The sequence below is a fragment of the Numida meleagris genome, chromosome 3 (assembly GCF_002078875.1).
Source record: "Numida meleagris isolate 19003 breed g44 Domestic line chromosome 3, NumMel1.0, whole genome shotgun sequence".
NCBI classification, from domain to species: Eukaryota; Metazoa; Chordata; class Aves; order Galliformes; family Numididae; genus Numida; species Numida meleagris.
Window position 1 is genome coordinate 17597547 of NC_034411.1, and position 24907 is coordinate 17622453.

General features: G+C 40.6%; 2 protein-coding genes across 2 annotated transcripts in view; both read left to right on the forward strand.

Moving 5' to 3' along the window:
• Window positions 1-2261, forward strand: part of CAPN8 (calpain 8) — a 102260-nt gene extending 99999 nt beyond the window's left edge. Inside the window, exon 25 of the transcript XR_002437629.1 lies at window positions 2132-2261. The gene's annotated coding sequence lies outside the window, so the exon portion shown is untranslated. The remainder of the gene's footprint in view (window positions 1-2131) is intronic.
• The window catches only part of SUSD4 (sushi domain containing 4), a 43643-nt gene that overhangs the window by 12246 nt on the left and 6490 nt on the right, over window positions 1-24907 (forward strand). The window contains exons 2-4 of the mRNA XM_021393266.1: window positions 2132-2344; window positions 9882-10061; window positions 13167-13355. Coding sequence (XP_021248941.1) covers window positions 2132-2344; window positions 9882-10061; window positions 13167-13355 — 582 coding nt within the window. The remainder of the gene's footprint in view (window positions 1-2131; window positions 2345-9881; window positions 10062-13166; window positions 13356-24907) is intronic.

The following is a 24907-nucleotide window of genomic DNA, read 5'->3' on the forward strand; positions in this document are numbered from 1 at the left end:
TCTCCCCTCTCCCCTCTCCTTTTCCCTTCCCTTCTTCCTTTTCCCTTCCCTTCCCTTTTTTTTCAGAGGTTTAACAGTAATTTGTGTACTTTTCTTTGATGCAGTTAGTAAGAAAATATGTGTATTTCAAGGCAGGTTATAATATTCTTTGCCTGACCACAATCTCGGAGGTGTCCAAAGTAACAAAATTGAACTTTATGTCATGTTATCCTTCAGCTTAGTGGAAAATTAATCAAGATCATCACTGACTTTATTGAATGATGTGAGTTTGGTGTCTGAAGAATAAGAGACTTCTTTTTAATCTCCAGTAAAAATGGACAGCCCTCCTCTATTATTAAGTATTGTCTACAGGATATAATCCTATGAACATAATGACTGTGTTTCTCCTTGTTCATCTTGTTAGCAAATTATAGAGTCTTAGACGATTTGCACTGGAGATTTTGTGGCAGATGAGCGGATGTGAAGTTCAGAAACTTCTTGCACTTTGCTCTTGCAATGACTGTGTCTCCTTGCAATAAACTTCACTGTATGGACAAGCAAAAGTGGTTAAGAACAGATGCTCAAGAAATTCTTTAATTGGAGGGCGGTGAGGCCCTGGCACAGCTGCCCAGAGAAGCTGTGGTGCCCCATTCCTGGAGGCGCCCAAGGCCAGGTCGGATGGGGCCCTGGGCAACCTGAGCTGGGGGAGGGCAGCCCTGCCCATGGCTGGCAGTTGGGGCTGTCTGGGCTTTGGGATCCTCTCCAACCCAAGCCATCTGACAATTCTCTGCTGCTCTTGTGTTGCCTCAGCAGGGCAAAGAGAGGGAACACCAGTGGCATCTCCTTAGGTGAAGTGCCGCTGGTACGTGAGCAATGCAGAGGCTGGAGGTAGGGGACAGCTGCATGGATGCGGGCGTTCATGCTGGGCTGTGGCCATCCTCTCAAGTCACCTTCTGGAAATGGTAGCCTGCTGGGAGATTTCAGTACAGTGACCTTCACTACAGTTGACCTATGGGATGGAATCAGGAAAACGCCAGGCTGTCTGGTGGCTCTCCTGAGCCTTTCAGTGGAGGGCATGGTTTGGGAAACAGGTTTGTTTTGAAAAGTCTTCTTCTGTAATACCTTAATTCTTCCTGACTGCATGACAGAGACGCTTTGTGCTTATCACACAGGAAGTAGCCAAGGCTTTCCAATACTATTATTTTAAAATCAAAACATTAAAGATAAAATGTGATGATTTACGAGTTCTTCAAGCACTTCCACCAGCATTAATTGCCCCCCTGCTGTTTCTCCTGCAAAACTCTTCTGCTCTTTCAGTATGCAGTACTTGTTCAGAACTGCGCTAAACTGTTATTATTTTGCAGTAAAAAAAAGCCTCAATTTATGCAAATGAGGTTGAAATGGGTTTGATTAAGCGATAAACAGTCACATTTCATGATTGCAACTGTTGGCTTTTTGTTTGTTATTTTACAGTTAGTTTTATGGATATAAATGGCTTTACAAAATCCCTTCTGGCACGAATGCTGTAATACAGCGCTCCCATAAAAGTGTTTTAAGAGTTTAGTAGGGCCACCAAGCCAGCTTCATAGGGAAAACACATATCTCTAGCATTACAGTGTCTTTTATCCCTTTGGTGGATCTCCTGTACAACTCAAAATCTCCCTGTACCTAGCAGCTTATCTTCTGTTTAAATGCGTGAAGCAGTTAGGCTTCATGCCCTTTTCTTTATTCCCTCTTCTACTCTGCTTCTGACACATTGTTATTCTTTCCAGTAATGGTACCAGACCTCTTGAACCCAATAGTGCCCAAGAGTAATTACAAATACATTACTGTGCAAACCCTTCAGGTAGGTTGAGTCAGTGCTTAAGTTTTGTATATGTCAGCTATTAAGGAACGTGCTTGCTCTGGTTTCCTCCATAATTACCTAACCGGACAGAAATATTTCTGTCCCCCATATGTTTGTCCTGTGGCTGGAGAATGGTCCTCTCCTGAGTCTGGACCACCCAGTACCCACATAGGGTTGATAATAGTCATTAATGGAAGATGTAAGGTCCCTATTGAGATTAATCAATAGAGAAACGTGGACAAGGTGTGGTTATGGCTACATGAGGACTGAATGAACACAGTTTGATTGTATCTTTGTCTGACATAGGGTTTGATGACCTACATGCTTGTGCGGATCCTGGAGCTCCTGAACATGGATACAAGACACCCAGTGCAGGTGTTTTCTTTGAAAGCGTGGTAGTCCGGTTTCATTGCCAAGAAGGATACAGGCTTAATGGTACTTCAAAAAAACTTTGTGTGAGACACTTTAATGGCTCCCTGAGCTGGAAACCAAGTGATAAACCTGTGTGCCTACAAGAAGGTAAGTCAGTTTTCTTAAAGCAGTTCACCAGTGTCAGTGCTTCTCACTTGTATGTGTACCTTGTCCTTGTGTCTCAGCACAAACCACAGCAGGCTGGAGTCCATTTTGTTGGGTCTTATTTGATACATACCAGAGTTTCCCATCCATAATCACCATTCCTCCATTAAGTTTGTACCGTGAGAGGTTCTGTGTGCGTGCCTATGTGATGAAAGGGACATAAGAAAAAAAAGTAATAAAGTTCTCCTTTTACCTAATTACAAATTGATGCAGAGAGAAAGAAAAATGCAATCTCTGTTATCAGTAAACTGTTTATAATTACTTGTTAAAACTGCCCACTTAATACTTCTTTCTGTAATAACTTACTAGGAAAATATAATTAACTTCCATTGCCACTTTCCTGCTAATCAGGAGTTTTAAACAATTGTATTTTATGGCATGTGCATGATTCAAGTAAGAAAATGAAATATGCATGAAATGCAGAAATTTAAAGTCACTGTTGAAGTTTACTTTGAGATAAATCAGACTATTATGCATAATACAACTTATTTTTATTGTAGTGCATTTTTGAATTTATATTTGGTTTTAACTAATTAGGGCATTAAATTACTTTCTTCTTCCAGGAATTTTTAGAAGCAGGATTAATATGAATATCATAAATATAAATTTTGGCCAAAAATACCCCCAAGCAGCATGAAGTATTTATTTCACTAAGTATATTAAAGCTATAACTTGTTCTTTATGTTGAATTATTTTGGTGAACAGAGCTATTAACATCAACAGACATGAAAAGTGTTAGTTAAATCAGGTGTGGACATTTTAGTATTGTGTCTTCTCCACTGAAGACATGAGCAATTGCCTCATCGATTTCAAGGTTGAGCAAGATAAATTCTATTTCAGGAGGCCTTCTATCATTAAAAATAACATAAATGCACACCCTTCATTCAAAAGTAGTTACTTGTGTGTATCATAAACACACTTATTATATGGAATTCAGCATCACTCAGCATGAACAAAAACTGCAAGTGCTTTATGGTGATGGAGGGGTAAGTACAAGAACCCTGTTGCAGGACAGGGGCACATGAAGGCATGTACCATAACAGGAGTGAGCAAGGCCTAGGAGGACCAGGCTCAGGGATAGACATGAAAGGGACAGGCCAGCGCAGTGGTCTGTGTCAACGTGACACAGTAAATATTTGGAAGAGTAGCCAGAGATAGCTGGCAAGTAGTCCGTGGTCTCTCAGGTAGCTGTCCTGTTGGCCAAGGAGAGGTCTTGGTAAAATATGCCACAGGCAACAGAGCCATGAGGGACACAGTCTTGAGCTCTCTTTTGGTATGCACTGAGATTACAACTGATATGTAGAACGTAAAGGCAATCAGGCTAGTAACACTAGCTTATAAATTGTATGGGAATGTGCTATCAGTTTTGAGGGTGATCATAGGAAAATGAACCTAAGAGAGATTCAACAGCACAGATCCTAACTGGTGGAGCAGCCACAGGTGGAACCAGAAAAGGGACACATAGGTCAGCCTATCTTTTGGGCAGAACAGCTCTTCGGTGGCTTTGTAGAGCTACAGTGCAGTGGTCTTACCAGGGATGATCCTGGGAACTTCTGAAAAATTTATCAGAAGTATGGCCCATCCAAACTCTTCTAGGAGAGATCATTACATGGAGATTGTGACACTAGGTAAAGACTTGGATCTACTTTTAAATGAGATGTAACATATAAACAAACAGATTGGAGAAGGTGCTTGGAGTGAGAACCTAGAGTTTAGGGGTAAATTATGGGAGGAAGTCCAAACGACATCTACGCTGCTATCAAGAGGGAGCTGTTTGTGCAGTGCAAACACATCCCATGGTTAAATCACCCTACCCACAGCACTTAACAGATTACACTTGATTTTCAGTGTTGAAATTACATGCAAGTTGGAAGAAATTCATAGATCATAGCTGAGAGAAATTAACTTCAGAGGAAGAAAGGGAGTGGTAGTAATTTTATCAGGTGGTGCTGACTGAGAAACCTTGATACCTAGACCTCAAGCACATATGTAGATAGGATGAAACCCTGGCAACTGAGCACAAGACACAGAATTATTTGAAGCTATGCTATGTCCAATGTCAAAATTAGTGCAGCACCCAATCATAACATCGATGTGAGTTATCAGCCTCACTACTAATGCACATCCCCATTGAAAATTGTGTCCTGAAGCCACGTAGCCACAGACACAATCAGGTTGTTGAAAGAAGCAAGAGTATCAAGGCACTGATGTGTTTGGATATTGGTGTTCAACACTGTCACATGGTATGATCTTTTTTTACAGACCACAAAATCATATTGATAGAGTTACCATAATAGTAATTTTGAAATAGTACCTGTATCATCCACATTGTTAAAATAAGCAGTGACCTGTTTATTGAATATTAAATGCTTTACTGAATACTGAGACCTCTTCCCAACCCCAACAGTCGAAATCTGTGGAAATCTATGAAAGAAGTTTCAGATCACAATGCCGTCAGCAGCAGAACTGCCACTAATATCAGCATGATCAAAATTTCCTCCAAGTGTTTTTAAAAAAGAAAGAAATTGGAAGATAAGAACATGATGGATGATGTGGCAACAGGTGCTTAGGAGATAATCATTACTTTTCAGCACAGAACACTTAAAAACGATTGCAAGCCAGTGCTCCGATCAAGCAAAGCAGTTAAGCATGAGCATAGCTGTAATTATGTGATTAGTCCTGTTAAAGTTCTGTTCCCAAAATTAGGCATACAGAAAAATACTTTTAATTTCTTAGACTGAAGAGTAGGACTCTGATATAGGATTTAGTGAGGCAAGCATGTAAGTGCTTTCGTGATTAACAGTGCTTCCCCCAGGTATTGTTAAAACAATCTTAGGATTTAGCTCTAGATGAGATAGATGACAACACTAATTCTTCTTTCCAGTGCACAACATAACCACTGATTCAGGAGAAACGCTAAGCAAAGGTTCAGTGGCAATCCATGGGATCTACCCATTTACTGAAGTGCTTTTTAGAGTGGTCCTTGTGTATACTGGGACCAGAATCATGAGGAAGGAGCACAATGGAGAGGTGGGGGAGCACAGGACTGTGGCACAGGAGCAAAGCGGTCAAGGAGGAGTTAGAACAGTGTCTGTGGGAACAGCTGCCCAGAGAAGCTGTGGTGCCCCATCCCTGGAGGTGCTCCAGGCCAGCTTGGATGGGGCCCTGGGCAGCCTGAGCTGGGGTGGGGGGGGCAGCCCTGCCCACGGCTGAGGGGTGGGGCTGGGTAGGCTTTAGAGTCCTCTCCAACCTAAGCCATTCTGTGATTTACCTATGATTTATCTATGACATAGATAGAAGTCTTCATTGCAGAAATTCTATAATGATACGTGAAAAGAAATTTGAAGTTTGTAACAACTACTGCTGAAGTGGGAAGCTGATGTTTTAACATTTGTAATTAGCCTATCACAGGATCAAATAAGCTTTATACGACATCTACCCGGTTAAGACAGAGGCTGATTGCCATGGCTGCTGGGATATACTCTCCATGCCTCCGGTGCCTTACAGTACACGTAAAGGTCAGACACTGCCATCTGAGCCTGAACACTAAAAACACTCAGTACTTTGCAGTTGATTTTAAGTTAATCTCAGGAGTTTGGATTCAGCTGTGGGTAGTTACTTATAATTTTATACCTATATGTTATGCACATATAATTGTCTTTATGTTTGCTAGAATAATCTCTAATCACAAGTTAATGGTATTTACAAAAGGAAGAAAAGCAACTTGTTTCAGAATGTAATCGATCTTAAAACTGCTCTTCATCCAGTTAATTGGATTTTATAAGTCTGTCATTTTTTGTTAAGTGGCAGGAGATTTTAAGTGTCAGTACAAGAATAAAGTTGCATGACTAGGTGCCAGTGAATGCACTGTCAAGAATCAGCATGCTTAGAGTTATGCTCTCATGTTGATCTATGGCCTGTTGTGAGTTTAACTTCCATCAATTCTAATGCAGTTATGCACATAAATGCCAAAGCTCTAAGGTAGGAATTTTGTATTTACTGTTTAAGAGCAATATGTCACGTTGTTCACACTTTAATCTAATCTTCTCCCACTGTGATAATGTGGCTGCTGAGACTGTTGCCCTACTTGTAACAAATGCTGCCTCTTTCCTATGAGATTGAATCTAAATTTACAGTCTGTGTGGGGATAGCAACTAAGCTAAGAACTGTGCCCTGCTCTCCTGGTGCTCCTGCGGGCAGATGCCTTTGAGATGTGCTCAGTGCCTCATTCTCCCAGTGGCAGGGATGATAAACTGGCAGTAAAAGTAGTGGGCTAGAGCACAGTTTGGCCCCAATTTCCTTGTATGGCATTTAGCGCTCATTTCTGTTTGCCTTTGTCCCTGGATCTGTGACATGACAGAAGATTTTTTTTTTAATCTCCATCTTTTAGCACTCTTGCCCAATGTTTGTTAATTCTTAAGCCTGGTCACACACCCCCCATGATACATGTAACCTGTGCTTGGTGTGATGGCCACTAGTCTTGGGAAAAGTCACTGTGCGCTGTTAGAATACAAGCAAAGGCAGCAAGGAGAAGGCATTTAATATGCACTGAAATCTTGTGTTTTCCATCTGCAAAATGATTCTACTAGCACAGTGCTGTGGATTCAATACTACTGAAAGAGGCAATTTGGATCTTAAATGTTTGTTTTTAAGAGGATAGGGTGCGGATGAGTTGTTCCTGCATTCAGTGCATTCTTCATGGCTATCTCCATAGCCCTCCTTCTGAGTTGCCTTAACGCTGTAGATGCTGCTGCAAGGAGAGAGGGTGGTACTCCTTCCCCATGGGCTGGAATAAACATCTCTGAGTGATGCTCAAGGCCATGCTGGATGGGGCACTGGGCAGCCTGAGCTGGTGGGTGGCAGCCCTGCCCATGCCTGGGGATTGGAACTGGATGGGCTTTAAGGTTCCTTCCAGCCCCAAACATCCTATCATTCTGTGATTCTGTGATCTGCTGTATGGTTTGCATATAAACCAAAGCGCTTTGACTGTAGTGTTTTAGCAAATTTTACATGCTGAAAAATATTCTCCTTTGACCTGTGGGAGCATGGTTTGCTGAAGCAGAGGACTCCTAATATACAGGTGCATCTTCATCAAGGGTAGGCCAGGATGACATCAGTGTGGGGCCTGCCAGCTGCCCCCACCTGCACAAAGACCGCTGCCTGTGTGCCTCTGGAAGAAAAGGAGTGTGTTCCTAACTAGGGCATGCTCTTGGCTGACCCATTTTAATATTCATACGTTCAGTATAAGCAGATCGTGTAAAAGTGGCAGAAGAGAATGTAATTCATAGCCATTACTGTTTGATGCTGGTTAAAGACTGTGTACGCCGTTAAATGGTTTAGTGGCTTCCACGGATTTGCAGAAAAGTGCTTGGAATAAAGCAGTTTATTTTCTAGGACAGGACATTTCAAAATTCAGTCACTTCTTCTCAGCTTTTCCAAACAGAGTGTGTGCCAGCTAACCCAGTTGTTTGCAGAGAGAGGGCATCTGCAATTTATTCCTGGCTAAGTGCTAAACAATACAAACTCAGGCAGCAGGAAACCATTTGCTCACGAGGCATCAGGAAAAAGCGCTGTAATATTGTCGTATGATAGTCCCGAGCTTAGCTGGGGCTTGTAACTGGGGCGTTAACAAAACCAGCCAGGATCTAGTGGGTGTATAATGGTACAGTGAGCAACTTTGCACTGTTCTCCACCAGCATCTATCTGATTAAAGTGATTCGATCTGTAGCTGTTATTTGGAATAATGAGAATGAAGTCGCTGTTATAGATCACTGTTACAGAATCAATTTCCCCCACTTTGGAATTGAAATCTCATATGTTACTGCAGCGTATATATACATCTTTTTTATTTGTGTAGCAACAGAAAGCTGTTGTGCCAAGAGAGTGAGCTGCTCATTGACATTATCTTCCGTTATCCATCTCAGCCCTTCTCCTGTGGGGCTGCAGAGCAGGATCCCCATCCATCTTATCCCAGCTGTGGAAGTTCCCGGGGCAACCTCTGCGTGACAGCAGATGAGGTTTGCATCAGGCATTTCTTATGGGGCAACCTCTGCTGTCTGCTCTGCTGATTAACTTGCCAGCAAGAGAGAAAAATGCTCAGACTTGGAAGGGGATGCCTGCATCCTCAGCCTAGTGCATTTTGTAGCTTTCTGGCAAGGAGTGCATCATCCCAGACTTGGGCACCTATAAGTGAATACCTTATAAAGCAACAAGAGAAATGGGGAAATTCTGGACTAGCAAGAATTACTGCTGAAAATGGCATAAACTTCCATTTTTATGCAAGTCTCAAAGGACTTCTGAAACTTCTTTTTTAGTAAATACTACATTCCTAAATGAAGGTAATTACTTCTCGTGGTAGAAATATTTGACAAAACAGCATAAAACAGGCTTACAGTATTTTTACTTGCTTGCTGTTATTTGAACCACTTTGTGGGTTTTGATGCCTGGAAATTTTTATCCCCATCTGTGTCATGGATTGACTGCTGGCAGAAAACCAGATTATTTTGATTATATTTTCCCAGTATGTGATATTTTCCTCTCTTCTGTTTAATCTCACTTTGCATTCATGTGGAGGATGAACTTTGAGTAACCTGGACTATTCCTTCATATCCTCTTGGCATCTCTCTTAATTGTTCAGTATTAGCAGAATGTTTTTAACTGTGCCTCACCCTTTCCTTCCACCGTTCACGAAGTCTTTCATTTTTTAGTCATGTGGGTTTTATTTTATATTCTGGTGTTTTTGGCACCAGCATATACCTTGAATTGGTTGTAGCGTCTGATACACATATCTCAGACAGGTAAGAGAGCCCATGCCTGTATATCACTGGAGGTTTGTAGCCATTGCCCTTTCTGAGAGTCTTTACAAGCACTTGAGATAGTGCTTAGTTGCTTAAAATCTCACACCCTCTACAGGCATATGAATTCAGGCACATAAAATTACCTGATTTAAAACAGAATCAATGAGATTAACATGAGTACACTCTCAAAATGAACTCTGTGGAATGGAGCTGGATAAGCCCTTGTAGCTGTACCTGATTTTCATTCTGTCTCTTTGCTAACGCTGCAGTTTCCCTTTGTTCCTCATTCATATCTGTATTTTATCTCCTCTTTCATCTTGTCCTTGGTGCTGTCAAAGAGTCTGCCGTCGCATGGACCGTCGTGTAGTCACAGTGTGCAGTGTAATTTGCACTTGATGAATGGAAGAAGAAAATTAAAAAAGTCTTCCTAAACTCTCTTAATTGTGTTTGTTTAAAAACGTCTTGGGGAATGATCCATTACTGTAACACATCAGATTCTAGTGCCATGCTATAGACTTTGTAACTGATGGTTAAGTAGGGAAAATATATATTTGCTGAAGTGCATTTTTTCCTAATGGTTTAAGCAGAGCACTTATATTAACTGATATTTTTTGCTTAAGAGCTTGATTATTGAATAGCTAGCTGTGCTATTTTTAATTAAGTCAATTTTTTTCTTTATGAAGTCACAGATTGCCTTGCTCCACATGTTGAAGATGCAGAGATTCATAACAAGACTTACAGGACTGGAGATAAGTTAATAATCAGCTGTCATGAAGGATTCCAGATCCGTTACCCTGACTTAGACAACATGGTTTCAATTTGTCAAGACGATGGAACTTGGGATAATCTGCCCATTTGTCAAGGTTTAGTACACCAGAACATCCTGTTTTATAGCTCATGCACCTTGTGATAGCCTGCCAGTATTTCTTCCTACAGTTGTAAGGTGTCTGTGGTCTCCTCAGTCCCACTGTAGAGTGTTTGAATAGCTCTTCTTCTAAGATACCTTGGTTTCTCCACCCCACTGCTCACTGCAGAAAGGAAGATGCCAGTTTCTGAACGGAGCCGTACTTGAATTATTAACTTAAATATTGCTTTTTATTTGATAGTTTATAATCTTACAGAGATGCATCACATTTTGAAAAGAAGTCAAGGTTATATCAGAATATCAGCAAAAGATTTGATGGGCAGATGACATTTTTGCGCCAATTTATGGAAAGGTTTAAGCTTCTCACTGCAATTTAGCTTTGTTTGCCATGAGCAGTGGGCACAGGTAGAGGAGAGAAGATGCTGGAACCTGTTCATCTCTCTGAGTTTTCAGCAGAATTGATAGTTGGGTTCACAGTCCATTAAACTGATTGGTATTGACCAAAAACTCAGGATTGGATTTTGGCCAGAAAAGCCATTGGTCGTAGAACTTGTAGTATTAGTAGTTTGAGAACTCAGCTTTGCTTCAACTGTGAGAAGTGGCTGGGGGTAAGCCAGCTTTATTTAATGAGAGTTAACTCTCAGCCTGCTATTATTTCACCTTTCTGACATGAATGTCTTAGTAACTTTGCCTTTTAACCAATTCAAGCTTGGCCAGCTCAGGAGCATCAAAAGATTTTGTCTGTCTGTGCTAAGGAAAAGAGTGGTTTAACCCATGCCAACTCACCATCCCTAAGAGAGAGATCAAAAAACAGGATGTTAGGATGTGCAGGTAGGCGAGGTGAACTCTCACAGTGTGGATTTGTAGGTACTCTATTTACTGAAGATCCAGGTGGAAATTTTGTGACAGCCAGTAATAAATGGGAAAGTAGAAATGGCCCCTGTGTTGCTACTTTCTTCCATTGCTGTATTTATGCTATGAAAAGCAATCAATTGCTGATACTCAATACTCAATGTTAACTGCTTTTAAAAATAAAGGCACTGCTAATAAAAGTTGTGAAGTGAATTGCACAAGTGCAAAGTGCTGTAACTACTGGATAGGTACAGAATAGACAACTCAGCTTCCAGTATCTTCCATATTTGCCTTTCCTGTTACGGAATTAACTCCAGAATTCTGTTTTGGTCATGTTGGGCACTAATACTGTCAAAGGCCCTCAAATACTTGCAGCAGAGAGGCTGTCAATTACATTTATATGGCCCTTTGATTACAACAGGCAGGAGTCTCATGACACTGAGATGTCTTTTTTGTCTGACAGAACAATGGGAAAGGATTGTAGAGCAGATAAAAATCAAGCCTCGAACTATTTTTGACATAAAATAGTCATGATAATTACTGATCTGATGTGAATTACTTGGCAAAAAATGTCAAAAGGAAGTTTCTAGGCAGCTGGAGGTGTCTGGAGACTGGGGATTTTCACAAACCCTTATAACTCTTAGGAATTCCACTAAATCTTGATCCTGCACGGCAAAGACCTCAGTGAGCATTGAAGTTCTGAGTCAGAAAGGCAAAGCCTCCCCCAGTATGGCGCAAGCTTGGTCTTGCTTGGGCAGGCAGTGCTTCTTCCTTCTGTCCCATCGGGGGCTGCTCATGTCATCCTGCTTTGCAGGCTGCCTGGTTTGTAGGAGCTGTTAACGTGAGGGGCATATCTGATCCGGGCACAAGCAGTAAGTAGGAGATAGGATGCCTATGGTTTATTTGTGCAGGGAGATAACGCACTAGTAAAACAGCTGTCAAAGTCACTGCTCTGGTAGTAAAGTGTGCTGGAAAAAGCTTTGAAGCTTTATTCTATCTGCTTTTGTTTTCATCCCTCTTCCTCAAGTGGCCATTGGAAGGAAATAATCACTTCAAGTGCTGCGGAGACTTTTCCTTTATAGATAGTTGCTGGGCGTCCACAGCAGTGCTAGCACCTTACAAAAGGTGCTCTCAGATTGATTCTAGTTTCTCCATCAGGCTTAACATTATGTGAGCCTTTGTAAATACCCTCCACAAATTCCTCATAGTGGCAAGAGACCCAGTTCTGGGTTGCCATAATAAAACTCCTGCTTGTCTCCTAACCTTGTAATATTTATCATTTCCTGATTAGTAATCATCTTTCCTTGATATTATTGCAAATTTAAAAATAAACACTATTAATTATTATCCAGCAGGTCATTTCTAAGGCCACGAGGCCTTTATTTTGTCTGCATTTTTTTCTCTAGTACAGTATCTTCTCTAAATACCACCTCAAAACAAGCCTTGAATATATGTGAATAACCTGTCAGAAAGTCATGCCATCTATTCAGTTCGCTGCTGCTTCCTCTTCTTTGCTGCACCAAACACAGCTGATGAACAATTAACCATCACAGCTGAGTACCACCCATGTCACAAATCCCTTGAGAGTAATTCTAGAGGTGGTATGGAGCAGAGTAATTCTAGAGGTAGAATGGAGCTGCTGACTACATTTAACATTTCTGTTGATAACAGGTGTTTTAAACCTTTGATAGTCTGCTCTGAGACCTCGCTCAGTGTTTATCATGTGACTACTCATAGGAAATTACATCCCTTTAGACTTTCTCAGTTTGGAATCTCAAAATCATTAATTCTGTCTGCAGATCTTTTACAGTTGTGTGCACTTTATCACAAGAGCAGCTTGAATATTAAAGAAGGTCTAGCTGACTGTTTTAAGAGGAAAATAAAACTCATGGTTTATATAAATGACAATCTTTATTTATTGAAGATTCTACCTCAAAAAGGAATTGCCATCTGCTAAAGCAGTGACTGTGCAACAAAATACTGTATTTTGTGTAATTTTCAGTAAACCTTCCTTGGATTTGCTGAGACTGTAAACCCATACTAGCAAAGCGTGTGGATTAAACAATAAAAGAGTTTCAAACAGAATAACGAGGCATACATATCTGAGGGAGAACACGCAGTCATGCCATTCATGGTAGAGAAGATGAAAAAATATTGGACTCTTCTATCTAGGAATTGTTATCAGGATATGATGAAATGATTAAGATAAGCACCTTGTAATAAAAGATACCTCCCTCTTCTTAATTTGCAGGTTGCCTGAGGCCATTGGTTCTTTCTCATAGTTACATTAACATATCTGAGTTCGAGTCCTCCTTCCCAGTAGGAACAGTGGTGTACTATCAGTGCTTTCCTGGATATAAACTTGAAGGGACAGAGTTCCTTGAGTGCATGTATAACCTTATCTGGTCAGATAGCCCACCTAGGTGCCTTGATGTGGAAGGTAAATGTCTTATTGTTTATCTCGCTTTTAATTTTGCAAAATCAGCATGCTCAATATGATTTTAACCCGGAGCTATATCTGCAGTTCTACTACGTGTAATGTTCCTGCAGGCCATGCAGAATGCACCCGGTTTGTGTTGCATGCAGCCAACTCCAGTTCACTGCAGTCAGCTTCTGGGGTTCTCCAGCTCATGGCTTCTCTCTGCTGTCCTCAGTGCAAGGGGGAAAGTTCTTACCAGGGATGATTGCTTTGCCTTGAAAATGTAAATCTTTGCAGCTTTTCTGATGAAAATATGGAGGGAATTCTAGAGTTCACATTCACATACAGATGGTCAGTGTTTCTATAGATACAGATGCATTTCCATGTTAAACGAAAAATGCTCCATGCAGACACTTAGATTGGGCTGTGTCAGCTGCCAGTATTATTCAGTGCCACATGCTGCTGCACACTTCAACACTGGTTGTCTCTCATAGTTACCATTAAGGAAGGATTTGCAACCAAAGTGAATGACTTTATTGATTAAGAACTTAAAAATTGTGGTCACAGTGTGATGGATCTTACCCATCCAAAAGGAATAGTCTGTGGCTGCAGCTGCAGTGCTGGAATGGAGGATATTTTAGGGCATTTCTTTTTGCATCCCATACATTTAAAACAAAGACACTGAATGGAATGCTCCATACATGATCAAAAAATTGTGAACTTCCTTCGGTCATCTTCATATTGCATCCTAAATAAAAAGCATCCCAGGAAGTTACCAGAATTGAAATACATTCTGTAAAAGGAGTACATTTTTGCTGTTTCAAGGTAGATATCTATATTTAGAATTTAGTTTAAAGCAGTTATAGGAATATATGAGTGATGCTTATGTCACAGAGCTAAACAGTAAACATTCGGGGAGTGCAAAAATTTGTCAACAGCATCAACTAAGTGGTATAATACACAAAAGTAATGAAATGATCCTTTTCGAAAATTTAAAATGCCTTTGCAGTTTTGGGATAACGTGAGTCTTTTGTAGAATTTTGTGATTTTGGTTTTTTGTTTGTTTGTTTTGTTTTTATTTTTATTCAGCACACTATAAAAGATTAATTAACAGACCAGATCTATGTAATACATGTTGGGAGGTTTGCTTGTTGTTGCTTTTTACATCACAGAAAATAAATAAATTGAAAAAACTAGAAGGGCCCTGTTAGTCCTAAACAAAGAAATTGAACTGTTTTAGTAATAATGACAATTCTTCAGTTAGGAAGATAAGAATATTAAAATATAGATACCCCAGTGTATGAAACGTAGAAAGCTGTGCCAGAGTCCTTTCCGGAAGGCCACCACGGACAGCTCCACCTGGGAATGGTGTAGGAACACTTCAGTGGTATGCAGCAAATTTCAACATTAACTCCAACCTAACAGAGTAAATCAGTGTCAGATCTTCTCACTAGAAAGTGTTTGTTTAAGTGATTTATGCAAGGAGTGCCAGACCCCAGGAATCTCACTGCAGTCTACCTCTCTGGTGAACTAAACTGCCTCCCCACATATGTTTTATTCCACACCTTGCATACCAAGGTCCAGCTCATTCCTCAGCATTCCTTTTATGCATGATGTACAATCTCACCAAGAAGTATTTTTCACAGAGGAAATCTGCAAATAACAAATTCATTCCATTTATTTCTTTCCATGATCAATTCAAAATTTATCCCAATAATATTTCCCACTCAGTAATTCAGTATGGCAATGATTAAAAGCAAATGGGCATTATGAAGCTATAATAAACCATTTTGGAGCTTTTATTGTGCTGCAAGCAGAATTTTTCTTCCTCATTTTGTTGTATATTCTTGAAACCTTTACAGAAAGAATGTTTCAAATCCATGTGCAATCTCACGAATGCTATCTGTCATTCTTGTGAAATTTTTCCTGTTTTTAGGCCAGATTGAATCTGGTTGAAGGGTTTGCATGTCCATTTAACTGCGTGGTTCTGCTAGGCATCACTTGGCTCACTTTCAGCACTGTGCAGAGTAGCCATCTCTCCAAAGCAGATCTACGTGCGGGTTTGGAGCTCTGGACATACACTGTGATCTGGTAGCATTTATGCACTTCAGATGTAAAATCACAGTAGCTGAAGATTGGGAGGAACAATCAGCTCGTGTAATCCATCCCTTGCTCCCACCTTACCTCATGCTTTCTAGTGCTCAGTCCAGTCTTGTTCTCAGCATGGCAAGAGCAGAGCTTTCACAAACTCTTGTGAGAGGCTTTGTTATGCTCAGGACATTTTCCTGATAGGAAAAAAGATATTTTCTGCATGAAGATTGTGTAACCTGGTACTGATGTGCAGCCAGCACTGCAGTGGTGTGCAATGGCTTCTCAGAAGCAGCTGCTAGGTCTGATCAGGGAAGTTGTTATAGCTCAGGCAAATGAGGATGCCACTAGCACAGATTGCCAAGTATTTACTGTTATGAGATCCTCTTCTTAAATGCTTGTAGCTTTGCCAAATTTAAAACATTCACATTGATTTTTGAGTGTCTGCCTCAAGCTGAATCATTTGGGAAGCTTCAGTTGAAATGGTTCAGCTATATGAGAGAATGGTGCTAAAGGAAATTATGTTGTTTTGGCAGTGTTTGAAATTGTTACAGTCATTTAGAGGGTAAGCATCTTAACACTGAATTTTCTTCTTTTATTCCTTGATTTACATCTCTAACTTTCTTTATACCCTTTTTTTTTTTTTGGTAGTGGAACTCCATAACTATGCAGAAGTTTGTTAAACATTCTTTTGTACTGAAACTTCCTAGACAGTTCTAAGGATATATGAAAATCAAAGAAAAATGTTAATTTAGTTATTAATATGATTTTTAAATTACCAGTTTGGGGTTAATTATCCATCTGCGGAAATTAATGCAAGTTAGTGATTGCCTTCTGTAAAGTCAATTATGCAAAAGATGGGGGGAAAAAAAAACATAAATTGAAGATTTTACCATATGTGGTATAAAAATTTCATGTAAAATGAGATGGTTTCCGAAAATGTTGGAGGAGAGCAAATACTTGAAAATGTAGGGAAACTGTGAAAAGAAATGGACAGCCAGCTGCTAAATAGAAATATAAAATGCTTGTGATTTGAATAAAGATATTACAAAGGATTTGGAGAAATTTTAAAGAAGTCTAGCCATTAGAACTGGGAAAACATGATCTGCATATGATTACACACCTTGCCATCTGGACTCTCCATTTTAATCTTATTCCCTTTGGAAGACTTCCAATGAGATGTAAGGAAAAGCTCTTACAAAGAATGAGGAGGGAATCAGGAAAGGAAAAGCAGAGGGAATTTGCTTGTAATTCTGATGCTAGGATATAAAGCAGTGTATGTGTAGTGTAATCAGGTATTCCTGGCTTTGTATTTAAGAGTATGAGGGAAACCAAGCTGACTGAGGTAGCAAACAGCAGATGTGATTCTATTATTTGGAATGCCTGGTTTCAGCATCAGCACAACTGAGCACAAAAGCCGGAAATCAGATACACTGAGATATCAAAACAGTTCTGAAGCTAATTCTGCATGCTAGAACCGACAGATTCTCGAGCTGAGGTTAAGCTTGAAGGAATGTAAATCAAAGTATTACAAGTTCTTGTAGGTAGGTTCAACTAAAAATGAAACAAACATGAGTAACAGACTTCAAAGGGAGAATCAACTGAATAGAAGAGAGGAGAGGAAAACTGAAGGAATTTCAAAACTGGTACATAAAACCACTTCACTGTGAGTGAAGGTGAAGAGTTATAACACTGTGCAACTGCTGGTTACAGAAATTAACAGAAACTGAGAGGGAAAGATGGGAGAAGGAAGGAATTTAGAAAATTGCACAGCAAAGTCAGAAGGGAACCCAAAAGACAATCTACATAGAGCATCAGGAAATTGCTAAAGAACAAAAGGGAGTCAGTCATATGAGAATTATAACTGATGAAGCATGCTACAGATATATAATAAATGTTCTGGAAAGACAGGCAAGAGTACAGGATAGAGTTTTAAAATGATACTTCTCATGAAGGTTCTGAAGATAATACCGTGAGACAGACCCTAACAGAGAGGATCTGATGGTTGTGACATAGAACCTAGGCAGAAAAGGCTGAAAAGGGCATGAAGGAGTACTGGACAAAGGTGTTATTGCAGGTGAAATGCCATAGCCACTTAATACTTCAAAACAGTAGCTTATACTCCCTGACCAATTACATGCAAGATATTTTGAAAGAAAGCTTCAAAGTCCTCATTCTTACATAACAATTACTGGTGCCAAATACCATAATCAAGACTGAGCTGTACATTTGATAAGCTTTATCCTTAAAATGTTTTCAATTCTCGATGGAACATACAGCAATACACTTGCGGGGAGGGGGGGAAAGAAAAGTCAGTCTGTAATCAGTTTACATTCAAGAGTCAGAATAAAGTAAGCAATCCTAAGCCTGAGATATTACACATTAGCACAAAAGAATTTCTCTCTGCATTTCTTTGTTGACTTTGAGAAGGCTTTAGATAAATTCCAACATGACAAACTGATGCATGCTCTCAGGGATCATAATGTTGATGCAGCAGATCTCCAACAGATAAAAATCCTGCAGAGGGAGCAGAGGGCAGCAATACGAGCAAGCTGTGAAATGCTGTGGTGTCAGCTCAACTTTCCTAAGTCCATGTGGCCTGATGGAATTCAAACTGGAGTGCTAGAGGAATTAGCAGACACTGTAGCTGGACCACGTTCAACTGTTCATCAAATTGGTGGGAGTTTAGAGAGGTTCCTGCTGACTGGGAGCTAGCCAATGCTATACCCATCTACAGAAAGGGCACAAGAGAAGACCCAGGCAACTACAGACTTGTCTGTCTAACCTCAGTGCCTGGAAAAGTTATGGAGAAGATTGCCCTGAGGTATACTGAACCAGCTTCCTCGTGAAGTGGTCGATGCCCCATGCCTGTCAACGTTCAAGAGGCGTTTGGGCATTGCCCTCAGTAATGTGCTTCAACTTTTGGTTAGCCCTGAAAATATCAGGCAGATGGACTTGACGATCGTTGAATGTCCCTTCCAACTGAACTATTCTCTTCTCTTCTCTTCTCTTCTCTTCTCTTCTCTTCTCTTCTCTTCTCTTCTCTTCTCTTCTCTTCTNCTTCTCTTCTCTTCTCTTCTCTTCTCTTCTCTTCTCTTCTCTTCTCTTCTCTTCTCTTCTCTTCTCTTCTCTTCTCTTCTCTTCTCTTCTCCTCTACTCTACTCTACTCTACTCTGTAGAATTAAGGAATAAAAGTTGTATATACTCTGATCCTGTTCTGTGCTTACAACTATTGAGCATGCAGGCAGGAATGAGAAAAAAGTAAAGATTGCAAAACAGGTCATCCAAGTTAGCTGAGTTAATATTAACATAAGACACATAATAGCCTTGTTTTTAACTGCTTTGACTGCAGTGGAGTTTCAGAATGTACTCAGTGCCTAGAGAAATGCTTCTCAGAATTGACAGTCAACAGTAAATGCTCAAGTAGCAGCAACCAGCAACATCCATAAGCTCCTTTACTTGGGGAACGCCTTAAAATCGGTGACTCCTTTTAGACCAATGACTGAAGAACAAAATAGGCTGATAGTCTTTCGCACTTGGGATGTTTGAGTCACAGGAAACAGATGTGATGAATTTACAAGGAAAGTCTGCTTTAAAAAAAAAAAAGTACTTCAATAATACTAAGGGTTTCTGGACCATAGGTGGTAGTTACCTGTTCATCACCCAAAGCTGTAGAAATGGTACATGTGTCTGGCCACCCTGTACAAATGTGGAGGCTGAACACGTTAAAGAGCTGCTCTGGAATATCTGAATTTTTGTGCTCTTGGAGGATTCTGCCTTTCATCTGTTGACCTTTATCCACAGCTGAAGAGGTGTGGAGAATTGAATTCAGAGAGAGCATAGTGACACAAAATACTCAGCAGACAAATCATATTGTTCTGTGGATGTACTGCTTAATAATCTTCAGATCACTCAATTGCAGCAGGTGTATTTTAATGTAAAGTAGAGCGAAAAGCAGAACACATCTCAGGACAGGATGATAGACAAAAGTGGACATTTTACAGCTCTCATAGAGAGTGGGATAAAGAGATGGAGAATTTAGGGAACTGTCTCCAAGTTGAATACATTGTTTGAAGATGATAAATATGATTATGTTTCTAAGTGACTGCACTTCTTTTGCATTGCAGAAATCTTTGATCTTCGCTGTGATTGAAGTAGATACATTCTGCACTGTTCATAGTTCTTCAAGAAAGAAACAGAAGAACTTGTAATCTGTTTCTTTTATGTCTTCTGTTTCTGCCTGATGCACGAGATTGTGAAAGTAAATCATTGTTTTACACCTGCTCTGTCACCTGTGTACCTTTCAGAAACTCCTTAGCATTTCCTGAATCAGCCAGACATCCAAACTCTTTTATAGAGCCATAATTTCTGCCCTGCGGTTCCGTGTCCGGATGCATGTAGTATTTTATCCACAGTGCTTTAAATATGCTGAGGATTAGGTGGGGGAAAGCAGACAAAATTTCTCCCTGAGGGCTGTTTTATAGTATTAATCTTTAACTTAAATCTGGCAGGGCTCCTCAGAAGAGAAAAATCACACTACATTGTCTAGCTTGAAATCAAATTTGTCTGTGCTTTATGGACAAGTTCATTAAATTTGGCTACCCAGTGCAGTCACAGGACATTTTCCACAATCAATGAGAAGTGTAGCTATAGATTCTGTACAGTAGAAGGTCTACCTGCTGTGTAGGTTTATTCACTTTCAGAGATAAGAACCATCACTTAAATTGAGATAATTTCACCAAACAGCATAGGCATGCACTTGGTAACTATACATAAATAACAGAAACTGATAATCTTTCACATCTTCCCAGTTTTGTAGGCAGGTTTTGAGGTATTATCAACTACTTTTTCCCGTACCACTACCTTTTTTTTTTCCCCCTACCTAGTATCACTGTATGGGGGATGGAGCTTCGTGTTTTCCTTTCCCCAGAAGATACATTTCAATTTCCTCAGCCTTCAGCTAGGCCCTGGGGTACATCTCTTCTATCCCATCAGGTGCAGATGGATTTGGCATTCCTTTCCACCATCAGTCCCTACTGACAGGTGTAGGTAACACCAAGCAGGCTCAAGGGATTATTTCCTACCAACAAAGAGGAATAGCAATTAAAGAGGGTTATAATAACATAAACCCTGGTTCATCCAGCTCACACTGAACTCTGGCTTCTTCAGACATTCCTGTTGAGTGCTTTTACCTGTCTTTGTTTCTCAGAAAGCTTCCCAGCAAGACTGTTGCCTTCTTCCACCTGCATTCTACTTCTGAGCACACTGAACTTTTTTCTCCAGCCTTTTCCAGGTTCAGGTTTATCCTATTAACACTCTACCGTACCCAAGCTTTGGATTCTTTTGCAGCTCTCTGATTCCTTCCTGTTATGTGTCTGTGCAGTCCCCAGCTAAGCTAAATGAATGCAATCAGCCCATAAGCATCCCGATCACAAGTCAATATTCAGCAGGTGTACTTTATTATATCCATTGCTCATAGCAAATGTCACTTACCTGGGAAAAATAGACTTCCTAGAGTGGTCTTTCTACTACCCAAGCAAAGTTTTCCTTTTTGATGATTTCTTTAACAGGAATCCAGCTTCAATATTTATCTCTGTTTCTTTTTGAGAGCAGTTGTTAACAGTTGGTCACTGGAGCGTAGTACCTGACGGCAGCTGGAACTCAGGCAATCAGATCCCTTAGTGGCATCAATTCTACAGAAAAATAATCACAAGCAATTGGTTCCACATTCAGAAATGAGGCCAAGCATTCAGTATCTGCTTCTCGAAGTCTTAAAAATACCATTACTGATCGTAAAGTCAGCCAGTCTTGAGAATGGGAAGAAACAAAACTAGAACTGAGTGATGAAGAAAGCTAAAATGATCTGCTGTAAATGAGACCATGATGCTTCAAGCACGTTTCTGTGAGTAATTAGTATAAATATTTCCTTGAAGATAATTGCGGTTATCTTGCTAAAAGAACCTGTGGCTCTCCATTGCTACAAACTCATAATCAATTTCTGTAGTTTAAACAAAAATTGCACTTTTAAACATATAATTTATAGGTGACAGCTCACTCAGAGTGTGTTTCTGCTCTTACTTATTGTGAAATGCATTTGAAACGGAAGGCTTTGGCAGCAAGGTCAGTGTTTCACTAGCTGTGTGCTGTGGATGGAAGGATTGCTGAGGGTGACTGTAGAGTCGGTCTGATAATCCTCGCAGGAGCTTGGCTGACTGGAACTGCAAAACGGGCTCCGTAATCTGTAAGTCCAAGGAGCAGAGAAGCTCTGTGTACAACAAGTGGTTGTACATCACCTTCTGTTTCCTTTTGGGAATCAGTTAATGTTAAGCTATCATTAAAACTATCTTGAAACCAGTTTTACGATGTCTCAGGCTCATACGGCTGGTATAAGTGGTAGTGATTTTCAGCAAGATGGTGTTGGTCAGAGCTAGACCAGAGAAGTAGGTTTTTGTTAAAAACTTAATTATTCAATTCATTTCACACTTTGTGGAAGGTGAAAAGTGCTTCTCACTGTGCTCACATTGGAAGATTTCCCTTGCTATTTTAGTGAGTATAAAGTTGTTGTTTAGAGGTGAGAGCAAGCAGCCTGGAATCATGAGAACCAGTGTTCAGCTGCCATTGACTTACTGAATGGTCAAGGAGGAGTTGCTTAACTGTCTTTTCAGAGGAAAATAACGTAGGTGGCACTGTGAAGGTTAAGTACTTGGAGTCTGAGAAAAACTTGGAAATTATTGGATAAGAATAAGGTGTTTTGAATAATTCTTGCTGTAGAATAAGTAAATAAATTGGCTGGCAACTTCAGCATTCAAAGCAATCATCTTATATCTTTGCTTCTTTAAGTTGTGTCTACCATTGGTTTTAGTAGGAGTTACTTTATATACTGGCAGTCGCCAGTATACTTATTCCACTACAGCTATAATGAGCACTAACTCCCTTCACAGGACAGGAATTATTGAGTTATGAGAAAGGCTTCTTGGCTGAGTATGAAACAAACAGGTTTCATCTTCTGTGTTACTGTTTAAAAAAAAAAAAAGAAATTAAATTTGACATATACAAGGATGTGCTTGTTCAAACATATTGTAGGGAAAAGGACCCTTGCTAGGCTTAGATGGGAGGATGGGAGACTGGGTCTGCTGGGATGTACAGTGCTGCATTCTCCTGCTGTAAACAGTGGTTGGGATGGAACTGATTATACATATTCAATATGCTGGAACTGAATAATGGATTTTAGCAGTTCTGACATGAAAATGTGAGTTAGTGAGAAGCAATTGCATCTCCCAACTGCACCCTCACATTCTCCCGTCTGGTGGCCAAGCACAGGACTGTCAGCTGGCCCTTTGGCTGCATGGGGGGATGAGAGGGCTGGAAGGCAGACAGCCTGGGAGAAATATATATAGGTCACTCAGTGTCCTTTCCAGGGAAGTAAGAGTTTGTGTTCTGGGAGAATAGAGAGTTTTTTCTGTTTGTCCTGTTCTTGCTTAACAAGTATGAGGAGCTGAGGATGCCCTGTGCGCTGCAGAGGGATACATCTACCTCAAGTGCAAACAAGGCAGCCAGGCACACAGAGGTGAAGTGGGCAAGGCAGGAGAGTAGCAGTGGTGACTGAGGGCTCCTGAGTGTCTTCTTTGTCATGAAGTTTCATCTTAATCTTTTCTCGCTCTGCATAATAAGAAGGGATTCATGCTGCATTTGGAAGACGCTTTATTTTTGATTTGGTGCAAATGTCACTGGCAGTGTCAGTCCCTGTGTGAAGCAGAAAACGACTGGCCTTATGCTGAGTTTTTCTGTTAACCTAGCTAGTGTAGGAACTGGTGTCATACATGAAAGGCTGGAGGAGAAAAATCCCTACTACACAAAAAATCAAAGCTGGAGAACAGGCTCCTTGCTTTTTCCTAGCACATCACTGGCCTGTATTTCAAGACATTGTTGCATTTGTTGTTTGGCTCCTGTACAAAAACTAGGCAAAACCTGAATAATTTACATCCTGCTTACTCTGAGCAAAAACTAAACTACTAACCATAATGCCAGTGAACCGATTGGCTAAAAATAGATTTTGAGCACTTTAAGTATCTGCAGCTTCACTGTCATCTCTCTACCACTGGCTTTGAAAAAGTGATGTGACACCTTTATTCTGTGCCAACAGTGTTAATTGAGACTGTGCTAATGCCAAACATTTTCTCTCCCTCCTACAGTCTCAGTGTCAGCAGTGCAGATTTACTGCAGCATCCTCTGTGCAGAGTTTAAAAAGCTTCTTGACCATAACAGGTAGAAAAAACGAGAACTCCATTCATTGTTCCGATGTGTAAGTGTCCACAGGCAGTGGGTGGGAAGCAGAGTCACCCTTGCCTTGTGCTGAGCTGTCCCTCGCAGAGAACACGACAAATATTTCCTCCCTTCAGGACATCAGCACTAGGACGTATTGTTGTCTTTTGTTAATAACTATCTCCTATAAGCCTGAAGGAGGTCCCCTTCTCCAAGGCAGTATGTGAGTGTGTTTGGAATGTAAGGCTTGGAACCCAGGTTTTAAGCTCTTAATCAGAGCGCTAATCTTTCAGTAAAACCGGTCAGAGCAGAAAGCCCATAGCTGGAGAGGCCTGAGCTCCAACTGCTCCTCAGAGCAGAAGGGGTTGGCTGTCAGATCCAGTCAGGAATTCCTCCCTGCAGCTTCCCTGAGCATCAGCAGTGCTGAGCTTCCTAGTAGGGATTCATTTGTGATATAAACACATTCGTTCTTTCTATTTACTTAATGATTTCACATTTTGACTGAGAATACTGCTGTAAAGTCTCTGTGAGTCCCCTTACAGCCTGTGGCCAGCCACTCTATAAAGACTGATTCAGAAATCCAGGATCCAAAGCCCAGAAGATGCATTTTATGCATTTTCCTGAAGTCTGTGGCCTGTAATTGTCAAATAAACCAAGGGATGATCATTGAGATTCTGAGAATTTTAACTTTCCTAGGAAACTTCAGTGGGCTGAGGTTTGCCACCTGAGTTTTAGTTCACATTTGATCTGGCACACTACTTTAATCTGTGTCACCATACACTGATATTTAGCATGATGCTATGTAAATACCAGCAGTGAGGGACTGGCCCTGTAAGACAATTAGCTCTGCGCAAAAAACCTGTCTTTTGAGAGTCAAGAGTGCTCAGGAGCCCTCCAGTCTGGCCAAAATCTTGCTCTTCTATGATCAGAGCTAAGGGCACTTCATTGTGTCCTTCCATTGAGTGTGAAGGATCTTGGACCAGGATGATGATGCAAATGGAGAGAGCTGAGAAAGGAACTGGATGTATGACTAACCGGAAATGAGCTTATCTTTGGTTGCTGGTGATGTAACTCATCTGGTTTGATTTCATTTGGAAAAAGAGGCTCTGAACCTGAGTGTTGCTGATCATTAATCACCCTGCTCGCAAATGCATGTGGGGGCTGGTTTGCCTATGCAAGTGCTGGAGGGTTCCTTAGACTGGATGAACATAACATTCACAGGA